Source organism: Chaetura pelagica, unplaced genomic scaffold (genome assembly GCF_000747805.2).
Source record: "Chaetura pelagica isolate M959 unplaced genomic scaffold, ChaPel_1.0 scaffold630, whole genome shotgun sequence".
Taxonomy (NCBI): Eukaryota; Metazoa; Chordata; class Aves; order Apodiformes; family Apodidae; genus Chaetura; species Chaetura pelagica.
In genome coordinates, this window is record NW_009951855.1 from 1425865 (window position 1) to 1449949 (window position 24085).

Below are 24085 nucleotides of genomic sequence, written 5' to 3' on the forward strand. Positions count from 1 at the left end.
CCTGCTGTTCTTTCACTAGAATACAAAAAAGTCAACAAAAGTCTGGAATTTTAACATTATATTGTGCATGTTATGATTTTTTTAGTTTTTAGAATTTCAATCCATAATCTTTTTTGCAAAAACATTAATAAGCATGTTTATGGTTCAAAATATTATTTAATGTCCCAAAATATAGCACAGTCACATCAATAATTGCCCCTTAAAAATATCCTACTTATTACTTTATGAAACATGCCCACTGTAATTAAAATTAAAACAGTGGTTTTAGAATAAGCACATTTTCTCCAGCTGAAATACAAAACAATCCAGTTAACTAATACTGAAAAATATGTTGACCTACCAGACCAAATAATACAAAAATGTGTCTTTATTATCAATAAATGAATTTTATTCTCTCCAAAAACAGGAAGGAGAAGAAATGAGGTAAGACAAACTTTTAAAATCTTTTTTTTATATATATAAATAATCTACAGGGTTTGACTTTGCCCATTGTACACTTTTTCTTTCAGGAACAGTTCTTATTAATATTATTGGCCATGGAAAACTAACTCTAAAAAAAGTGCACAGAAGACTACCTTCATATTTATTAGTATAATCAGGTAAAACATATAAATCAACATTAAACCGTGATGACTGTAAAATGCCATAGTGAAAACTGCCATCTCTATGTTGTTTTTGGAGCAGAGTAACATATAAGCTGCATGCAAATTTCTAAAAAAAATAGCCAGCTCTTTGGAGTCACTTTTGAAAGACACAAACTGTGCCCATTCTTTCTTGTTTCCGTAGTGCTTAATGCTCAAACATGAGCACACTTATGGGACATGCAGGTTAATTTACTCCAAACTAAGTTTATGTTCCCTCCTCTCTAACTTCAGACATATGCAAGAATGACTCAGATCCCCATTTCAGTTAGTTTCCTAAGGAGTGAAAGGTATATTCCTGGGGACCAATTACTTTTAATACAGGATATTTACAGGTTTGAACATAAAGTATTTTATCAGAGAAAATGTGAATTTAAAATTACTGTTTGGACTCTACTATCATTAACAGTCACTGTTTGTGTTCAGCTAAACATGCCCACAAAGAAGGTTGTAACTACATTTTATTGTGGAAATACCTGGTCTCCTACAAATGTTTGGTGAATTTTCATTGGGGCTTTATGCTGTATTTATGATATAATAAAATTATTATGTTTTCAACTTTCATTCAATAATCACAGGGAACATACTCCCTTTTTATATGAAAGACGTCCCAGAGACTCTCTGACTTTTCTGAGTGCTTATTTTTCCATGAACATACGATGTGTTTATATGTACAGTCATAAAAGATTGACTCAGGATTTAAAGAACTTCAAGAAGATTTTGATTTTTTTTTTAAGTGATCTCTGCTTCTAAGGTTTTTTAAATGTTTTTAACTAGTTTTTTTAAATGAAGAAAATAAGATATTTCAGATTGTAATGAAGTATATTTTGTAGTGAAGTGCAAAGCAAACAAACATTTTCTAACAAAAGAAAAAATTAAGGACTTTCAGAGAAACAGCTTTTTTGGATATTCTAGTTCTGACATTAAAAGCATTTCTAAGCAGTCCAACATTTGAAGTAGTTGTGTTTCCATTAAAAGCTTATGTATATTTTTATTTTAAAAGATTCCTTTCCTTCCTTCCCCTCTACAACTAAGCATATAGCATAGGCATCTAATTGCACATACTTGTTTTAAATTAAAAAATACGAGAAATATAAGGTTTACAATCTGGCATTCTTTACACTTTGCAGTACCTTCTTCAGAGGCAAGGCTACTGAAATACTGATTAAACACAGAGCACGATACTACTCAACCTGGGTAAAAAGAGGGCCAGAATATTATCCCAGCAGTGGTAACATTCATGGAATAGACAAATATTTTTTTTTCTAGAAAATTACATATTACATATCAATTTAAAAAAAAATCATGTTTGACATACACGTAGTCATGAATTGCAGAAGGCAAACACTGCCTAAACCCATCAAATGTCATGAGTTTGATTCAAACAATGAGAGCAGACATTCCCAAATGACACAGAAAAAGGTCAAAGAAACAATGTATGGCTGAAAAAGCATCAACAAACTTGCAAACCATTTAAGCAAAACTATTTAATGCACCAATTTCAACAATTTTATAAAATATAGGATTTGTGTCTTTTTCTTTAAATGCTTGCTTCCAGTACTGGCTGAATAGAAATACTGAATTACTAGCTGAGATCAACTGCATTGTTTTGTTTAATTGTCTCAAACACTTGCTCACCAACAAAGCCAAAAAAATGCCAAAATAAAACCTAGCTAAAGTTTTCATTTTGGAAGCTGATTTTTTTGTTTTGTTTTTATTTATTACAAAGTACAGTATTTCTTGTGCAAGTCTTTAAATTTTTTCCCATACTACCAACATTTCAGTCTACTTCTAATAGCAGTATAAATTCATACACATAAAAATTGCTGGTTTGATACTTCTGTTCTGCCCTTCTGCTTTCCCTCCAATGTCCTTTTCCCAGTTTATCTATTTGTAGCAGCTTCTCAGAATTCCCTCATACAGCTATTTAGAATAATTTCTGAGGATCACTAGTGGCTTTGGTACAACCCTCTTAAGAAAAAATTAGCAGTATTTGATGCAAGCATCAGCAAACAGCATAAGATGGGTAGATTTTAGATTTACTCTAGAAGAGTAAATAAGCTCATCTTTTCAAAATGAGTGTATGGGATGTTTTTCTGATTGTTGTTTGTTGTTTAAGATGGAACTTACCTTTTTCAACTGTGCTTCCAACTTACTACACTCTTCTTTCTTTTGTTCTATGGCTATTTCTAAAGACTTAAGTTTGGAGTCTCTTTTCAGCCCTGCTGATGCCAATGAAGATGCATGTTCTTTGAGATCGATTAAACTAGACTGGAAAATGATCAAGAGTAAAAAGTTAATTCCTAGGCACCAAGACACTAACTTATTGCCAGTTTAGTAATGACTTGGATCCTGTTCCCCCTCCCCTTTCCCAAAAAGAATTAACACAAAAATGCACACTGATAGCAAAATACACCATTTTGAGAAGACAACAAACTGGAACCATAGGAGCTGACATGCTGTGCAACACAGAAACAGTCACAACACAGACAAGTTTGAAGTCTATTGTTCTAACTGATGAAAACAGGAGCCATTACAGAATATGTGAGCCTACTGGAGGCTTATGTGAAATAAAAAAATGGATATAATGACACACAACTATGCAAAAAGCTGAAGCAATATTTTATGTAACTGAGTGTGGACTATGAAGAATGTTTAAGAAAACAGCAGTTCAGAAGCTGACCACTGAAATGGCAGAATTTCAGTACTTAAAATGATTCAAGAGTAATCCTAATGCACTTTCCTTGATCATAATGACATAGATAGAAGAACATAAATTTTACTGAAAAGACTGACCTCTTTTTCTGTCAGTTCAGCTTGTAATGCATTAACTTTCTCCTTGAGGTCTTTGTTTTCTTTTTTATATGATTCAATTTCTTCAACTCTTTCTCTGTCATCTCGTTCCCTTTGCTCTTTCAAGCGCTCTATAATTCTTTCCTAACAAGAGAAAGAATGGGAAAATGAAAAAGTTGGGAATAATTTTAAGACAAGACAGAATAAAATTTCTTTACATTAAGTAGCACTAAGAAAAACCAACTTTCAGAAACAGAGGATGACTGAGTTACTGGTACTACAATCAATACAAGATATCCCCTGATTTCAAAAGCATCAGATCAAGGTTGCTAAAAGTAACATAGTACAGAAGCTTCAATAAATATCTATACTGATATGAATATATTTAGTCTTGTGGTAGATATGGAAAGATATTAATCTCAGTAATGTATAGGATAAAAGTTCAAAACGGAAACCACGACCAGTTTACTCAGCATGAAATATTTTTTGGTGTTCTAGTTTTTTAATTATAGTAGCCTGTACAGCAGTTACAAGACATTTTCAAGGCTCCAAATCTAATTAGAAATCAATCACTTGCTAACTATCAGTAACATACAATTTACATGTATTATATTTTGAGAGGACAAAAAAAAAATGATTGTCCAAGACACAGCAAAAGTACCCTGATACAACTTACTATACAAAGAGGAAGATTTTTTTCCCCATCTAATTATTAGTACCCCTACTAATTTAAACTCAACTACATTTTAAATGTTCTGCTGACTTCAAGTTACTATTACACAGGGTTGTTGAAAATCCCCAGTCAAGGACTGGGTGATGAAATCAAACAGTAAATTGTAAAAAGCAGATGCAGTAGCATGGTTTGGTTACATTCTTCAATATCACACTACTTGAAGTATGCCAATGCTAATCAGAGATAAACATTTCAGGTAAAATAGCCATTATAATTGCGCTTGAATTTGGAATAGGTATATTTAAGCAGAGTATCAGGGAAACTACTAGCATTATGTTTGAAGTGATAATCAGGGAGGCAGTGGAAGCAATATCAGTTAGGAAAGTTAAGCCTACAGGGGAAAAAAACACATCCTAACTGATAAAGCTCTACACTACTAGTGGTGTCGCTCAGGTAGAACCATCAGCCTACTCACATATTCTGTTGAAGTAGTTTTGTACTTATGCTTGAAATCTTCAAAAAGTACTTTAAGAGAGGGTTCATCACTTAAAATACTATTTCTTACAACTGGACTAGACTGATGGAAACCTAATATTATTAGAAAGAGAGATCTCACGCTAATTCCCTCTGTCCCTGATTCCTTATACTGCCATATCTATGAAAACACAGGCACTAGAAATATGTATATATATACACACACAACACACACACAAATTTTACCTTTGCCCATATCAATATACTCTCAGCAGTGGTTATTATATCTCAACAAGCATTACAATACAAACAACATTTCATCAGCTGTACAACCCATACTCACATGCATTAAAAGGAGCCTAAACTCAAGGCTGTAATTTCCATCCGAGCAGTCTCCAGCCTTGGAGATGTTCAAAACTCCATTGGATGAGATCCAGAGGAGACTGCTCTAGTTGAGCCTGCTTTGAGCAGCTTAGTTGGACTAGATAATCTCCAGTCTCTTTGGTTATGTGGAACAAGACGTTTTCTAGATTTTGCAACCTCTAACATTGGTTGTTTCTCTTCTTCTATTTCTCGCCCCCCCATTTTCACAATTCATCCCTTTGTCACACTGAACACCTCAGCAACTCTGCTGAGAACTGTCCATTGCCTCTGCTGGTAGTCTGTTCCTCCTTCAATGCTACGTAGCAAAGGAATTAGTTACTAGAAAACAGAAGACTGGGAAGTTTTCCATAATTGTCCCTTTGTATTTTCAGTTATTATATGCCTGCCTTTCACTAAACCTGTTGAAGATCTCCCATTTATTCACTCTCCTTTCATTTAAATGCCATAATATTGCCATGTATCAAGTTGAAAACTGATAATAAGATTCTGTATGAACCAAATATTTTATTATTTTAAACTAATTATTTAAACTTGGTTGCTCTGAAATGAATTTCATTTTAATGGGTATACATTTCCCTGAAAATATTTAAATGCCAAATCAAGCAACAGAAAAATTCAGCTTCTCATATTGATTGTTACTTATTTGGAATGTTTGTGGTCACTTGTTAGAGAGCTAATTGCAGCCCCCAGTGTAAGTGCAATTAAACATATTAGAATTCTAATCTACATCTAATTTTTTATTTGCTTATTTTTAAATATTTAAAAATTAACTAACTTTTTCATAATGTTTATTTAGCAAATGTAAGCTATGATGCAATGTATTTTATTACATAACATGAGCTGTTAAGATCAAGTATCAAAAGCAGATGTGGGTTATTAATCTGTATAGATGCTTGCTATAGGACTTGTCTACTATTGCATGTTAAACTGGGCCTAAGTAAAAAGCATGTGATTTGCTTCAAATCTATTCCTCCTGAAGCCACTGTGAGCATTTATGTCCCTCTGATAATATTTTTTTCTAGTTATACAATAGTGACTTCCAGTTGCAGTACTTTTTTTGCCCAGCATTTTTTCTTTCTTGAAGATTTATTTACCTAAATGATTTCTTCTAGAATAAATTAAGCATAATACTATTTCATCTTATTAATGAATAGTATACATTTTTTGTCAGTCAATCACAAAAGACGACTAATTTATCTGTCAGCTGCACAAGGCTAAATGTCAGAAACGTGTTAAAAGGCCCTAATATACCACATAATACTTGATTAACAGCTAACTTGCAGAAATCCCAACAATGTGTTCTTGTTCCAGGCTTATTTGCATTGGCGAGCTTTCCTTAAGCCCTAATCTAGGACCTCACAGGTCTAATCTATTTGCACTTTATCACAGAAGCAGAAACTGAATTGCCACAGCATATAGCTCCATTATCAGACATACTCCATTGCTTATCTGCTGTATGCTGCTACAGTAGGCCCAACTTTATAAATATCAGCTTCATGAAAGCAACCTCTTGAGCTGCTTTGGGCCAGTCCAAGAGCTGAGATATTCTTTGAAAAGTTTCTTGTTAAAACATCAAGGAAGCTGATAGCAGCTTTGCATATTCTGATTTACAAACTTTTTTTTTTTTTTTTGGCTTTTTAATAGGAGTAAACTTATCTTTTGTTCATTGCAATGTAACCCTTATTGTTAAGAGTTTTCAGTGCTTAGGAGAGGCTCTGAACTTAGCTGAATTAACACCTAAAGTTGTGCTGGTTCATTTCTGATTCCTGACAAGACAACAAATTACATCAGCAATATTGCTGGAAAATCACAAACATTACAAGGAATCCATTTCAGGAAATTTTTATACCATTTTATGGTGTTTACAGTAATTTCTCATTTAGTGTTACCAAGCTACCTCATCCCTAAATGTGAAAGAAAATCAGAGACAGATACTTGGAAAATCTATTTCCATGAAGAACAAGGAGCCATATTTTCAAATTCAGAGCCAAAATTTCAATCTGAGTACTTTCAAGAACAATGCAGGAAAAACATAAATGCTCAAATGTCTGAGTTTTGGACTTTAAAAATAACTTCATAATTTACTCATATCCTATGATCAGGTTTTAATACTATGTTCTCCCCATAGAAACTAAGAAAAGCAATTAAATTGTAGTTAAAACTAAACTAGTCTAAATAAATTTAAATTCTATTTTAAAAGAGCATCTGAAGTATTTTCTTCATAATTTTATAAATTACATTTAAAAAACTATTGGAATTGACAAAACTTAAGGTAAAGACAGAAACTGCCTAATCTCAGAGTATAAAAACAAGAGGATATAGCAGAAAAAGAACAAAAAGCATACAAACTATTTCCATGAAGAGCTGGTCTTGAATGAAAGCTGCATCCTTTCTTGAAAGCATTACAAATTAAAGTTTATTTAAAAATACTTATATTGATGCATTTTTTAATAAGAAACTATCACCAAGGATTCTTGGTTTTTCTCATTTGAACAAAAATCTGTTCTCTATCTCTACCAGTATTTGCAGTGGAAAAAGTTAATAACCATTGATATAGTCTTAAGAATGCTACTGCAGACAGAAACAGGGACCAGTAAGATCACTCACTGAGAGCAATGAGGATGAACTGGAAAGTTGGACACAAATAGGAATAAGAGACGTGATAAGTTATTTAGCTGCCAAAAGACACAAGAAACCTAGACATAATATTTCATTATGAACTTCTACAAGATGCCTACTGGCTTCCTTCAATGTAGATCCCAGAGACTACAATTAAGGCAGAAAACCTACCCTCCTAAGTGTGGCCTTCAAGAAACTGGCAATGGAAAGAAGTGCATGATATCTCTGTACATCAAAATCATACAGAGAGATGCTTGGAAACTTTCTCCTTGTTGTGTCTAATGCTCTAAGATCAAGTTCCCTGTTTCTCAAAAGCTCGTATTAATTCTACTCTGCACTGCTGCTTTTGTTTTTTTAATCTAATATACTAAGAATTCTCCAGCTGTAAAAAAATTTCCCAATATGACAAAGTGGTCACACATTAAACAAAACAAACAAAAAAAATCCATCAGAATTATCATGAAGTTGAATGTTTATAACATCATTCTCTCATAAACAAATTTAGCTAATGAAATTAAAGGGCAGGGTCATGTATTTTCGAACTGATATTCCATATTCTAGATTTTAAAGTTTAACATAAATATTGCTTTCTAGACTTCCAGTCACTGTAAAGCATTGAGTAACTGTGTAGGAGCTATACTGTTCTGTATTTGTTCAGAAACTGGACAAATACTAATGATTTCATAATTTAATTAAGTTCTCAAAATACAGAAGAGTCATAAGAAAATAACAGAATTTAAAACAAAATAATTTTTTTTGTTAAAATTCAAGCCATGTGTTCCTATTCCTGACACAGACACTAATTTGCATAATTATTTGGGCATGTCATAAAATAATTGACACTTTCCAGTTATAATGTTCATTTCTAGAAAAAAGTTATTATTTTATAATTCTACTTATCTTTTCTTTAGATCACCAAAGTAGTATTTCTGAAGTAATATGGAATGATAAGCATTATCACCTACATGCAGGGTTCTTCCCTTTATATCCTGCCACCTAGCTTTTGTAAGTAACAATCTCTCCATAAGCAATTGAAACAGTCACCAGACACCACAGCACAACCCAGCTTCACACCACTTCCCAGCAACATGGGTTCACAGCAGATCCCAGGGCCTTCATCAGCTGCAAAAAGACTGAAATCTCTGTGGCAGAGGAAAACATCCCATCAGAGTCACTGTAGAGGGGACTCAAAGTAGCCTGCAAACACTGCAGGAAAGATGCCATTCTCAGCTAACTGTACATAAATGAGTATTTTGTACAGGATTCAACCTTAGGGGCTCCACATGAGTTCTAATCAATTCAACTTGGAAAAATCATCACGCTGATTCTACAAAAAACTGTATCTGTTCATATATACCCACACAATTCCAAATCAAGTAGACATTACTTGCAAAATACATTTCAGAAAAGGATCTAGTTTTTCCAAAACATTAAAACTAGCATCATTTATCAGCCTTTGAACCTTTATTACAGTCAGCAAATTAACCTTGATACAAAATTTTCATACCCTCAGGGTCTCTACTGTTGTCACGTTTCAAAGAAATTCTATAGCACAGCCCCTGAGAAGAGTCCTCACTACAATATTTTTTAAAATCATACATCCTGAGTTTGGTAGTATGTCACACCTTGTGTGACTGAGAATAATAGAACATTTTCATTTTAGATACATACAAAACTTCAAAATTATTAACCCCTTTACAGTTATGGATCAGTTTACATTTATTTCAACAGATTTTAGAATGGTACTGGTACAAAATGCCATGAAAACAACTAATTGCCACTCATTAATTTGGGTTAGGCATTAACCCAGTACTTCTTAGCCTTTCACATTTCTTGCAGTGAGAAGACAACTGTACACGTTCTATTCAATACCTCCACACTTGTTGCTTCTACTATGAAGCGTGGCAAACTGACATTAACATTTTCAACAAAGAAATGCATGACCATTGAAGACAGATTGTAACTCAGCAAATCACCCCAGCTAAATAGGGCATAAGTGCATTTTCTCTGAAGCACTGCAGATACAGCTGAGGCAGAAAATGAGATACAAGATTTCTTTGGCTTTTGGCTAACTGCTTCATGCTCAGTTGCACAGGAGAACTGGGAAGTTTGCGGTGTTACACTCACTCTGCTTTCTACATTGACAACAGCAGCATGATGGTTAGTGTGTTTTAATTCTCAGCTGTGTGGGCATTTTGGGAAAGTGGCAACAGAGACTAATCCAGAAAAGACAGTGTACATGAAGGAAAAACAGATTCAAAAGTACTTCATGTATGTATGATGTGAGATTGGTGAGCACTGTACCCAGATTAGCAGTGAAATATAAATAAAATGTATGCACTTTCTTTACTGCATGAATGCTGTAAAGCTTACCCATCTGAAGCTACAGATGTAATAATAATGCCAATATTTTTCACAGTTGATGAGCAAGCAAATGTTAGTGATTAAACAAAGAAATCTAAAATCCAATATTAGCATTTCAGGTGTTAGTGTCCACAGCCACAATAGCATTTTACAGTCACATACAGTCCTAAATACCTTCCTAGGATTACACACTGCAGAATGGCACATAATACTTTAATTAGTTGCATTCATCTGTGCACATTTAAGTTATATACCTTAAAATGCAAAAAAAAAAAAAAAAAAAAAGAAAAAAAAAAAAAAAAAAAAAGAAAAAAAAAAAAAAAAAAAAAGAAAAAAAAAAAAAAAAAAAAAGAAAAAAAAAAAAAAAAGTGGATGCTTGTACTACTTTTTGGCATGTAAATTCACTTGGATTATCTCATATTTGAAGTTAACTGGAAGAAAAACCCTGATCTCACTGAAACTGGTAGGCCATCCCCATTTAAAAGGACATCCACCTCTACCTTAGAGCCCTGTTCCAGGTCAGCAGCCAGGAACACTCCTCGCTCATCCTAGCAGAACAGAGCCACCTGCTTTGTGACAAGGCCCACAGGCTTTGCTACAGGTGTTAGATCACCTGTGGTTCCATGATAAAAGATTACCTTTTCTGACAGAGCTTCTTCTAAGGTTGCTAGTGCTGTGTCTGTGTTACTAGAATCCGTCTGCAATGACTTCACTCTGTCTTTCAGATTAGTCAGTTGTTTGTCTTTGTCTCTGAGTTGTTCCTGTAGATTTTCAATCTGAAAATATAAACAAATCATAATATTCATCAACCTGGTCTTAACATTCAAAGAGGGATTTGGGTGCTAGGATCAACTGAATGTATAGGTATCACACATATGATACATACGCCTCAGTACACTGCCAAGTTTTACATGGTATCATATCAAGAGTTTTTAATTTGTCCTTTATGCTTTGTTTTCTTTAGCCAGAAAAAAAGTATAATTTCCTAATAAATTATAGGAAAAAACCTCAGTGTAGTCAGGTATTATTTAAATATTTTCTGATATTAATCACTCTTGATTAAGGTACTGCATTATCTCAGTAATTCAAAGTATGTGTGGAATTACCCCTTTAGATTATCCCAGTTGCAATAAGACAGACAAAGAAAGGGAGACGCAGGGAACCTTAAACTGAGGAAGAAGAAAGAGTATAACCTGCCTAAAAATCTCTTCTTCCACGATGCTGTTGCTGTAAAGAAAACTCACCTGGACAGAGATCAGGATGTTTATATCTCAAAAAGCCAAATCCAAAACCAAACCAAACCAAACAAACGGGGGGCAGGGGGAGGAAGAGAAAAAAACAACCAAAAACTATAACCACCAAACAATGCAACAGCTCAAATGCCACCATTCTGTTCACATTCTTCCTTTCCATTAAGGTTCAAGGAATGTTGCTCTATTTTTGGATATTGCAACTGCTTTGAACTGGTCTAGCTTTGTACAAACAGTTGTTCCACGGGATCAAGCAAATCTGAATAAAAGCACTCAGCTTCTGACTGTCATGGTAATCACCTGTGGCTGTAAGGCACTATGACCTTCTAGGAATAATGCAGAGTACATCTGGAATATCATATGTGTAAAATGTTGTTATTTGTCTGTCAGAAGAGTCAACCTCCCTGCATCCTCTGCTCTTAGTGCCACTCACTATTATGCCACTGGCATAAACCCAACATTTGTTGCATAATACTTAGCACAAATAAACAGTATCAAGAAAATTAATTATTATTTTAGTATAGCACTTTATGTAATATAATAAATATGCCCAAATCCATAAGGTATATTTGTCTTCAAAATTGGTTTTATATATGCTATTAAAATTAGACAAATTATTAAGGTCAAGAGAGATTCAAATTCTTACGTTCATCAGTGATTTTACACTTTGGATCATATTCTGTTGCCACTGAAAGAAAGGAAGTTTTGCTGTTCGTTTCATAAAGTAATGTAATTTTTCTCATGGCCAATGTCATTTCCACTTAAAGCAATTCAGATTTAAACAGATGCAGGATCCTTCCCAATTACTGTTAAACTGTATTTAAAAGCTGTTTTACACATATGAAGCTGAATTCAATGCACATGCAGCATGCAAAAGTCAACAGTTATGTCAAGAAAAATTTGGTCTCCATATGCAAAAATATATCACCATAATCAAGCACACTTTAATTTGGGGCATGTTTTGGTAAAAACTGTCGTCCTACTACACTGTTCAAGTGAAGGAAGGACAGTCTGAAGTTAAGTTTTGACATCACATATGTCTATAATAACAAATCATAAAGTCCACAGTACATCTGCTTGCACTGTATACACATAATTTCAATAAATATAAATTTTAGAAGAAAATAAAAGTAAAATTAAGATTGAAAATAAATTTGGAGGAGCACATTTCAATTAGAAATTCTATATAACTATGGCAAAATAAGTATTGTACCTTTTTTCTTTTTTATATTCATAGTTTACATGAGCCAAAGATTCCACTTGCTCTGTAAACTATACAAGATCAAGATATATATAGAAGACCTGAGAGAATAGCTCACTCTTGTAAATGACCTCTCATAATATTTTTTGTGTGTGTATATTTTACACAGATACAGAAATAAGATACATGTGTTAATGAGTTAAGAACTTTTTATTTTATAGCACGTGTATTAGTCACATATAAAATTACATTAACTGGTATTCAGAGGACTGCACACTATGCTTCTTTACTTCCATCCAAGTATTAATGATTCCAACAACTACCTCATGACACCCTGTGGAATACTTAAGCAATTGCACATTTCAGCTTCAAAATAGTTTCTCAAGTAAAAACGAATTAAAACAGGTGAGAGAATAGAGATTACATGTCTCTGAAAAAAAAGTTTAAGATCTGGTCCTGTATTATGATCAGCTTGACCTACCAAGTCTAGGCACTTTAAATTCAAGCACTACTTTCCTATGCACAGTGCTTATCTGAATTCCACAGCATTTACACTATTTCCTTCCTCTTAAAACTAATTTAAAATATGATGGAACCCTTAACTAAGAAAACATGTTTTAAAATTATTCAACATTTACAAAATTCTTTCCTCAGAGGTAAAGAGAACAGGCAGCAAATTAAAAACATCTCCATTGAATCACAACAGCTTTCAATAAGTCATTCAGTGCATAGTCCATAGATAAAATAAGATTAAAGTATCTTATTATTCTTCTATTTGTGCTATATATAGGAAGGAAATACTTTGATGGGAACTGGACCACACTGGGGTATGTGAAAGCAGAATCAATACAGCAGAGTGTGCATTTGTTTGTTGAGATGGACACAGGATTAGTAAAGATGTGCTCAGGCAGACAAGATTTTATGACCAGTTAATCACAAACTTCCCAAAAATATTACAGCAGACAAAAAGATTGAGCAGTCTCACATGCTAGAATTTTAGAACACAAGATATGATTTAGTTCTTCCTGGATTTTTTAAACTTAGAAAGAACAACAAACCCTCTGGTAACCTCTGTCATTCTTCAACATATATTTGGATACTGGCATATACGTAAGGATGCCATTTTATTGCTGAGTAATTACTTACTTTTGAACATGCCTGAATTCAATCTATGACAGGGACTGTTAAGACTTCCTTAATCCTCAAGCCCTTATATTTTTATCTGATCAGAAATCAGTTACTGTGTAGTTTTGTCAACACACAATTCTTTCCTCTGTAAACTGCTACGTCCTGTGCCATGAGCTGTACAAAAAGAAACTGTTCTATACTTTCTGTATTTTGGAAAGTGTGTATATTCCCAGAGCTTAAGACAGATTTTATTGCTTTTTAAAAACAATACCCTTACAGATAAATGTCTTTGCTATGAGGCATCCTGTCAATAAACTGCAAGTGCTAATCTTGCTACTTTTTGGTGACATTCTCAGAAATGCTTCTTAAATACTCAGGGGATTAAATTAAATCTCACTAACAGGCAGGATTTAAAATTCTAGAGGAACCCAGGTTCTCAAAAGAAAATCCCTTTCATTATCAAAATTAAGGTACTATACTCCAGAGTTTGCAAGAATATTCCATAATCAAACAAAGCACTTCATGCTATACCAATTTGCCTTCACAGACAGGCATCCAAGTATAAGAGAGGTTAAGACTGTAAGAGAATTTATCAGAAATTTCCTAGGCCTAGGCTCATGAAACTGAAAAGTCACACAGCTAAACTTAGCTCCCCATATTATCCACTCTGCTCTGTATCTGATTTTTATACATCTCAGACAACAAGCATTTTGTAACATTGCCTTTTTTAACCCTAAATTTCATGTTGCTCTATTCTACATTTCATGTCTGTTTCATTGACATAGATCATTAGTATAAGAATAGTTTCATTTAAATTTAAAACTGAAACACAGGCGAGGAAACAGAACTTTTCATTTTCATTATTTACCATAAAACCCTTCATACTTTAAGAAAACTAATTCTACTTTAAACAGTTAATAGAATTTTGAATAGAAAATAAAATTGCTTGCAACTAAATATATTTAGTAAAGTGCAATATTTGCACTAATCTTTGGCTTTACTAGGGTAATTGGAAAAAAGCCTTGTAATCTTACCACAACATGGTAATACTCAATTTAAAATATTTCCAAAGTTTCTTCCTTTTACTACCTTCAAATTGATATTTGCCAAACTGGAGTAGTACAGCAGCATTGTACTTACTTCAGATTACAATATACCTCGTGGTTCACAATTCTCTTTTAACTTTGTATTCTTTCATTATTTTCCCCCACAAGGCTTTCTTAAGTATCAGAGATATCAGATGGCCCAAACCTTCTGACCAGCACTGTCCTTTACTGTCACCATTTCTAGCCATGGACATGGTGTGTGCCCAAGAAGAAAACAGTCTCCAATCAATGGACCTGTACAATTTTCACAAAAGTCAACTGACTTGCCTGAATAGTTTTTACCTCAAACTTTCCTCAGGAGTGCAGTTCAAAGCAGCAAAGTGCACCTGCACAGGGACTGTCAGAAAGGAGCTAAGCAAATGCTGCTTCAGCCCTCACATTCACCTGATGACAAAAGCAATTGAGAAGTGCCATGAGCTGGTAATTACACTATTGCTCCCTTCCCAACCCATGGAATCCAAGTAGGACAGACAATAACCCTTCTGAATTTTGCTATACTTTTCAAGTTTTAAAAAACAGAAAAATACTTAAGACCGTAACAAGAAGCCAGAAAAAAAGGTAAACAGAATCTTTGTCCTGAGCTACACTTACATTTTTTCCCCTCCAAAGTTACAGCATTTCTCTATTACATGTTTTCTGCTTCTTCAAGCTCATCAGGTTTTTTGCCATTAGGATTACAGAGCTGATCAGATCAACACTGTGGTTTGAAAACTTACTTCTATGGTTGTTCATGATTCTTATACCATCAAAGACTTTTTTTGTTACCCACTACTTTTACATTATTAAGAACCACCTGGCTGTGTCCATTTTATCCAACATAACAGAATCATCTCCCCTTTTGCTTTGTTTGAAGTTGACAACCTTTACATGTGACCTTGTCTTTAACAAAGTAGTAAGTGCTTTGGGCCTGAAAGATCTTAGTTCATACAGTACTTAAGAAAAACAAGTCTTTGAATTCTAATTAGTGTCTTCACAGAAATACTGCAATGCAAAATTGTACATAATTTCACAAATGAAATAGAAGCATTTGTGACACTTTTTTTCTCCCCTCAGTGAAATAAATTTTTCATCACATTTTGTTGGGTAATGTTATTGCATGTTTATTGTATTAATGTATATAATCCCATTTTAAAATAATTCTGCATAAAATAGCTCAAAAAAACTCCACAAATCAGTAACTTGCCTAAGAGATATCTTTTCTATACTTACAAAATGCTACTATTATCCAGTATTAACACTGCAAACCAAGAATTTACAGGGAAACTACACCTCATGGATCTATGCTGTTCCTTGTAGTACACACTGCCATGTTAAGCAAGCCACGTGTCCCATTTCATAGAGAACAAACGTCAAGCCTTGAGACAACATACTAGGTACAAGTAACCTTGTTAGGCCAGGCTCTGTGTACAGATGGTTGTGGAAGACTGCATGAGAATTTGATCTCTGCCTTGCTCAATGTCTAGAACAAATTATCTTCAAAAATTGAGCACTGTGAATTCAGCTGAAATTCTGAGCTATAGAAAAGAGTGCTTGCTTATACCACTTGCATTCCAGGACCATCCAAGATGTTATGAAAGCTATTCACTCCCATATATATCTCTAATTTCTTATTAACCTGCAAAAACTGTCACTAATGTACTAAATAAAGCACTAAAATTAACCTACATAAAAAGTTAAAGGAAAAAGAAATTGACATAATGGAGATGCATATTTATTCATAAGCAACCACTTATTAAGCTGAATGTGTAAAATTACAGTATTGTCAACAGGATGTGAAACAGAGACAATAAATCACATCCAGTCTTTGAAAGCAACAAGCTATGCAGTGAGTATGGCTAACTCTAAGTGCAATTGGAAAAGGAAGAAAAAATCTGAAGATACTATCACTAGAGATAAATTGGATATGCAAAATGAGACAAAGATGATATTCCTTTAGAAAAAAAGAGTTGAAAAATATTACAAATTTGAAGGAAACAAATAAGGCCAAAAATGTCACATACAATTTTTCAACCTAGATTAACCATTGGGCTCAATGATCTTAAGGGACTTAATCTAAATGCATTCGATGATTCTGTGAAATATTAACAACTGGCCCTAATACTTGTTTTTCTGGAAGGGAAAACAAATAAATTTATATTTTTGTTTATATATTTTTATTTTTACAATATCTGCTATATTGCATGATTGCAGTAATATATTGAACTTGATTGCAAATACTTTATCAGAACTCCAAAAATAATAGGGAAACCCATTTCTTACATTTCTTTTTCCCATTAGTCAATAACTAATTGAACTGTTTTCAAAATGCTCACATACTTTACAGGTACAGTAACCTGAAAAGAAATACAGTCTTCACAGATTTGCAGTACCTGACACCCACTTTCCACAGAAGCTCTACAAACAAAACTTCAGGCCTTGAACCCCTCTCAGCTGTGACTAAAGCTGTAGGGCTCTGCCACCTGAACAGGAATAACAGTTGCTTTTATACTGTAACTTACTACAAGTGTTTTGTCAGGTTTCCTGACACCACATCTCTCTCCTAAGGAGGAAGGGATTTAGGGGGTGTTTTAAAGGTCCAGAAGACATTCTTCCAACTATACTGTTTAGTCTTGTAGGCTCACTTTGTCCATTCATTTGATAGTGCACTCAACATGTTCACCACTGAGTGGTTGTAAAGAAGCAAAGAACAAAACAAACATCAAATTTACATTGCTATCAAGCTTCCAAATGGATATTACACAGTAATTAAACTTTCCTAAAGTAGGTTGAGGAAAGCAAGTAAGTCAGCAGTAAAGTCAAGACACCTACTCACATAATGTGCAAGTGTTTCCCATGTCACTATACATTCTTTATGATTCAGTTTGTTAAATGTATGAAGTATCAACTGGGTTTTACTAAAATCTTAAGGAAGACTGTACAGAAGCATAAAGCATCATTATGATATCTTTAAAAATTCCACTAGGATTGAAGGCTTACCCAAATAAAAAAATACAGGTTTTCCTTAGTTTGGGACAGAAAAAATAATCCATTAACTATTATCACTAAAATGTGTATAATTTACTGGGAGTATGCAGCCAATTCTCTGGTCAGTACCTGCAATAAAGTGCTATTACCTGTGACTAGGAAAAAAAAATATGTTATTCTAGAAATAGAAACAGCCTCCTCTCTCACGCACATCAATAACTAGAAGTAAATGCAATTACAATTAGGGATCAAAAGTGACAGTTGTCTTTTCTTCTTCTCAAACAACCGTGTTTGTTTTATTGTGCAACCACTGCAGGAAATATTTAACTCATTTTTACTTACTGTGAGACTCTAGATTTCTTCCATAATATAGGATTGAAGTGAATGGGTAACAGGAAGGATTTAAAGAAATCAACAAGCATTAAGAAACAAGATGTGTGTGCCGAGTTTTCATACAGAGAAGAGAACAAAACTCCCCTAGGGCTGCTCAGGGCAGGGATCTGCCCTCCAGTCAGCTGATACTTTTACAGGGCTATAAAAGCAGGTCAGTGGGCAAACTGAGCCAAGAGAGGAGAAGGCCGTCACACAGAAAGGAGCTCCTGGACTGAAAGCTTGGCTTCTGTTGCCAGACTCCAGCTGAGAAAGAGCTGGAACTTAATGCTAAAATTAACCTTCACCAGGAAGCTAGCCAAAAGAAGCCTGGGCTGATAATATCCACTTGTGTATCTGGAAATACTCAGTCTCTGTCTCCTTCTCTTCAGGGACCAATAAATTCTCAGAACAAAACAGCTTGACTCCTGGCCTCTTCTAAGCAGGACTCAGAGTCTTGTCAGACATCCATTGAAAAGTTTTTGCTCTCATTATATCTATTTATTGTGATATAACTCAAAATTCAATAGGTATTTTTCCAGATAGCAAATACAATAATTCCAGTTATGACACACAAAGAAATGGACACTCATTCTTAACAAGCTAATGCTTCTTATAGCAACCATCTGCATATATTCATGGCCAAATTTTCAAGCTGGGTTGGCTTGGTATGAATTCCTACATCTCACAATATTTTACATGATACAGGGCAAAGACTGATTGCTGAACTTTTTTTGAAGTCTAGCCCAATTGCACGTTGAGAGCACCTGAAAATGACCTGCACTGCTTCTCCAAACTATAAATGAAAAATGATACCTTTCTGCTCAATCCTGTATTTCAGCTGTTTGAAGACATCTGATGATTTCTTCTTCATGACCAGTTTTGTATTATTTGGTATAGGTGCATATAAAATAGGATATGTTAACTTACACAGGAGTTTTTCAGTAAGATAATGCATAAAAAAAACCTGTTAAGCTATGTAGCATACAAGGTAGAAAAGTACATATACTCTAAAGTAAACTCACATGTAGGAAAAAAGCTGCTTTGGCAAACTTGTACTTTTAATACAAATCATTGAAGATGAACAGTGTATAGCCTTTCAGTTTGTACACTGTCATTCCTATAATGTCTGTATCAATTGGGAAGACTTGGGGTCCTCTGCCCAAATTGAAAAATTACAGGAGGTGTCATTAAAAAAAGTTAACAGATGGTGAGAAGAGAGAGGCAGCAGATAAGTTTTACAGACAAGTGTTAGGCAATAGAGAATATTAAAAAGGGAAGCTACAAGAGAAATAAAAGTAAGAATAGGCACCTCAAGAGCTGCAGAAAGAGAGCAAGAGGCAGTTAAACAGCAGTATGGGAAGTCTTCCAGAGCAATGAACACAGAGAAATCAACATGCTGGCTAACAGGAAGTAGAAAAGAAAGAAAAACAAACAAACCCAACACAGATGTGTATGTTATGGTACTACTTTAAAATACACAAATATAAAAAGGGAAATATGTATAAAGAATCAGAAGAATAACATAAGCTTTAAAATAGATTACCAACCTGTTCTGCAAGCAGATTTAGGTGTTGATATCCAAGGTATCAGAAGCAAAAAACTACAAAGCTTATTACCTCATTTTAAATAAAGCTATTTTACTTTATAATATGTTATCAAAGTAATTGCAGTTATTAAAGAGCAACACAGCCCTGATAAATTAATAAGAAATATTTGTCAGTGAAAACAAGGCAGTAAAACAGAAACAATCTTAACCAGTGAAAGACTAAATTGAGCTCAAAAAAATAACAGAAAGACAGATTTGCCATAACTTTTCTTGAGTTAGGATGTCACATACTTAGGAAAATTATTAAGATAGCAAAGAGAAAGACATCCAGAAAACTTTTTTTTTTTTTTTTAATTAACACAAAAGACTTTCCCCCCCCCCCTTGGAACAAAATCTATTGCGAAATGAGTATATCTCAACTGTCCCTCGTTCCTCAGAGAGGTGGTGATGAGTTGGCTTTGGAAGGGAGGAGCATGTGGATGAAAGAGGTCTCTGGGGCATCATGGCCATGGAAACGCACAAGTTTGATGTTAGCCATCATCTAGAGTTCTGAATAACAGGCAGAAACCTTACAAACTGCACTTCCTTTCAAAGACAAAAGGTTGAGCAGGTTGTGGTGCAGAGAGGCTGAAGTCTGGCTTAATCCCTAGAGAAAACGCAATGTTTTCATTCACTGCAAGAAACTCCATCAAATCCTGCTTGTGGGCAGTGGAACACTGTATGACACGAAGATCCTTTCCAGGACTGTGGCCTCTGTTGCACCTACCATTGAAAAACCTATAGTAATTGAATTTCTTTTCCCATTTGAAAGCTATCGAGTCACTTAACAGATCTCCTTGTCAATCCGATTTCATGCTACTCATTTTCTAAGTTTTACACTGCCCAAAACAATTTCTCCTCTTTTGTGATATTTATACCGTCAGAATATTAGAATGAAAAACCAAGCTTTTTTTTAGTTTTGAACAGATTCCTGTCCTTGTCAGGTCTCTAACTATTCTTATTATCTAACTCTTTCACATTTACATCATTGTTCTGGCAATGAAACATCTTGAAATCAAGGATAGTTTTTCAGGTGGAATGACACAAAGGCACCTAGAAAGACAGTATCTATTGTTCTGCTGCCCAGTACTTCTGCAGACAGAAATTCTGGCAATGTCTACTACCACATCCCATTGCAAATACTCTTCTAAACTGATATTAATCACTCCCCTCAGCCTCCTGGTATTAACACTCCAAAATTCTTTTCTGCATTTGCACTCTTTTCCCCCTTAACTGAAATACTGAAGAATATTTTTTAAATGTAAAATATTTAAGAAGGTCATATCTGAGATAAAAATCTGCCTTCTCACTTCAAGTTCTGATATTAACTGTAGTTGCCCATTCATCTCTTTTCACAGTTTTTAAGTCAACTTCAGTCTTCAATCAATGCTGAGACTTTTTTTTTTATTACCTGAAGGATTTTTTTTTACATCTATTCTTGTTCTCTTATATTCATTCTTTCCATAGTCAGTCCAGAACTTTAGTTTATAATACAATATTTCTAGCCCATAAAGTCACTGCCCAATTGAGCTGTTATTTACATCTATGCAGACAGTTCAGTTAAAGAATTAACACCAAAAGTAAACTCTATCATAATATGTAATCTCCTATTTTTTCTTGACTTTTAAAATATACTTCTAATTTATGTACATATGCATTGTAATACTTTCAGAATATCTGTTTTGTTTTTACCAATATCACTCTATATTTCTATTGGCAGCTTAGGGTTACCACTTAAATCACCAGCTTGAGTGAAAGAATACCTTTACTTCCTTTCCTGAAAGTTTTAAAGATATTTAACATGCTTTGTAAGATTTGAATTTTAAAACTCCTATGGTTTTTATTCCAATGGAAAGCTATAAAAGATACGATAGTCTAGACAAAAGCAAAATGAACGCACATTTGATCATCATATTATTCTACAGGAGTGTTTAACAGTTACGAGTACAACGGATGTCTAACTTTTACTGCAGCATGATACAACTAGTTTAATTAGACAACCCTGGCCATAAATTACATTTAACAGTAATTCTAGATCTCCTCATATTAATAGTTTCATAACATGACTTTTACATAAAACAGTATAATGATATTAAACATATTTGGTATAAAGACTTCAAAGGTACAAATAATTCACTTGAGAGTTAATTATCTCTTTGTTTGATTGTTCCAAAACAGAGAACTCTCAGTATTATCTTTTTAATTCACAGACTTTCATATAAGTGCACTGCTCTTCATTCAAAATGACAAATTGATTGTATAGAATTTATAAATCAGACATTTCACATGTGAAGGAAGAGAAAGTATAAATGCAGTGCTTTAAAACTGCTGATGACTTTAATCCTCAATTGCATACCTCTTCCTAAAGTCTTCTGAAATAATTTCAGAGATTTCTAATATTCTCTTAATTCCTAATTTTCCTGTAAAACATTCTGAATAAAAATGCTTCATCAAAATCAAGACAGGAAAAATATTAAATTTTACATTTTCTAACTCTCAGAGTAAGGAATAATGGGGCAGACAGGTTGAAGGGGGAGGATGGAAGCCTTAATAATGGAAGATTATCTTAAATATTAAAAAAAAAAAATCTCTACTAGGAAATACTTTATATTGAAAGTAAAAATAACAGGTCTGCCCCCTGCATACTAAAATAAAGGATGAATATATCAATTCAATACAGCTCTGTTAATTTGTTCTAGAAGAGCATCCTGCCCTTAAAAAATGGGATTAAGAATTTGTACACAGAGAATGCAGTTTCACTGGTATTATTTTATAAGGGTTTATTTAAGTGCCAGTGGTTAAAAAGCAGGAAAATACCCATAAAGGCAGAGATAAACAGTTAGGCAGGAATTAATTAGAAATAAGAATACGCTTTGTACTGGAAAATTTCCTTTTGGGAAACCAGCTTTTCTTGGTTAGAGAGAGCATCTATATACATCTATAAGGGAGTGTAATGACTTTACATGAAAGAAAAGCTTTGCAGGATAATGTATCTCCTTGTCCCCTTCTTCTAAAGATGTCTTTTCCTGATCATTCTAAATTAGCATATGGTCAATGTACATAGGTTTGTAACAATTAAGAGTTGTAGTGTTCAAAATGCTGTTCATCTGAGAACTAAGATTCTTGTTACTATGAAACGTAATTTAATATTTGCACTATAGCTGCACAGAAGACAATGCACATATTAAATTTCACCATTAGTTACTGGAGGCCAGACACAGCCTTTCATACATATAAACTATCAAAGCACCACTAAACTTAAACTGAAACGTTAAACACAGCAACTTGGATGTCTTTAATCAACATCTGCTGAACAGTTGAGATTTTCTGTAGCAGCAAAGGTACCACAGCAATGCTTTCAGACAAAGGTCTGGATGGGATGTAGAAATAATCTGAACTAGTTCCGTGTTTAGGATGGTTTGCTGTTGGTATGAAAAATTGCCCTTTTTAAAAAAAATCTTTCACTGAATTCCCTTTTGCATATATCTCCTCCCAAAAACCAGCAGGTTTATATGTATAACTCAGCCTCATTCTAATACTGTCAACTATAAAAATAAAGAAAAATTAGTATAGAATAAATGTAAGATAAAGAAATATTTCTTCCCTCAACCAGATCTTCATCAGGTTGTTGATGCCTGTAGAATTTTTTCCTCTTACTTATATTCCCTACTTTTTAAGACAGGTATTTAGGACTATATCTTGGAGAATGACATAGGATGATGGAAAGTTTCAAAGACTGACAGATGCAGTTGTTTCTCCTATAGTGTTAAACCCTGGCAGCTCCATGTTCACTTCTACTACTACCTGAAACATGTGCCCCTCTCCACTGTGGGGTCTGACAGACACTAAATAAAACCTTCAGAAGAGTGGCAAGCTGGAAGGTTTCAGTTAATAACACTTTGAAGTCCCCTAGAAATGATGACTATATCAAAACGTATTACATATATTGAGTACCTTATCTCTGCAAGCATTACTACAAACTTAATTTTTGTCAGGCTTTCTCCTCAAGAACATGTGCTTAACTTTAACTTCAAAATTATTTTTATAAAACTTGAGCATTGCTTAATAATGAGCACTACAAAAGTCTGACAGTAATTCAATTTTCAGTGTTTCCCATTCAGAAAATGGTAGATATTATTAAGTCTGTGGTCTTTAAATTATTGAATGATGGCACCTCAATACTATAAAAAGCCTGTTAGACACAGGGAAAAGCTTCATTCTTGAACTAAGTATAATATAGAGATTATTTTCCACATGGTCTACTTGGAGAATTCATATTTTAGCATTACTACAAAAAGTTAACCAGGTAGGTCTATGAGAGTTCATCAGGTGTTCTGGAAAAAGTATATTAAATATATATGAAATATATTGAAACTTAAACTAAGCAACTCTTCCTGTTCTGTTCCTGTGCCTTTTTGTGGGTTTGGGTTGTTTGGGTTTGGTTTTTTTTTTTAACAGGCTTTGCAGCAGAAAATTTAAGGTACAGTGACAACCAGTGACTGCATCACTGCCCATCCTCCACCCCCCCCCC

At 34.0% G+C, this 24085-nt stretch overlaps 1 protein-coding gene across 1 annotated transcript in view; it reads right to left on the minus strand.

The window, feature by feature from the left end:
- The window catches only part of ERC2 (ELKS/RAB6-interacting/CAST family member 2), a 306680-nt gene that overhangs the window by 150972 nt on the left and 131623 nt on the right, over nucleotides 1–24085 (minus strand). Inside the window, exons 7-9 of the mRNA XM_009993503.1 lie at nucleotides 10587–10724; nucleotides 3438–3578; nucleotides 2772–2912 (exon numbers count right to left, since the gene is read on the minus strand). Coding sequence (XP_009991805.1) covers nucleotides 2772–2912; nucleotides 3438–3578; nucleotides 10587–10724 — 420 coding nt within the window. The remainder of the gene's footprint in view (nucleotides 1–2771; nucleotides 2913–3437; nucleotides 3579–10586; nucleotides 10725–24085) is intronic.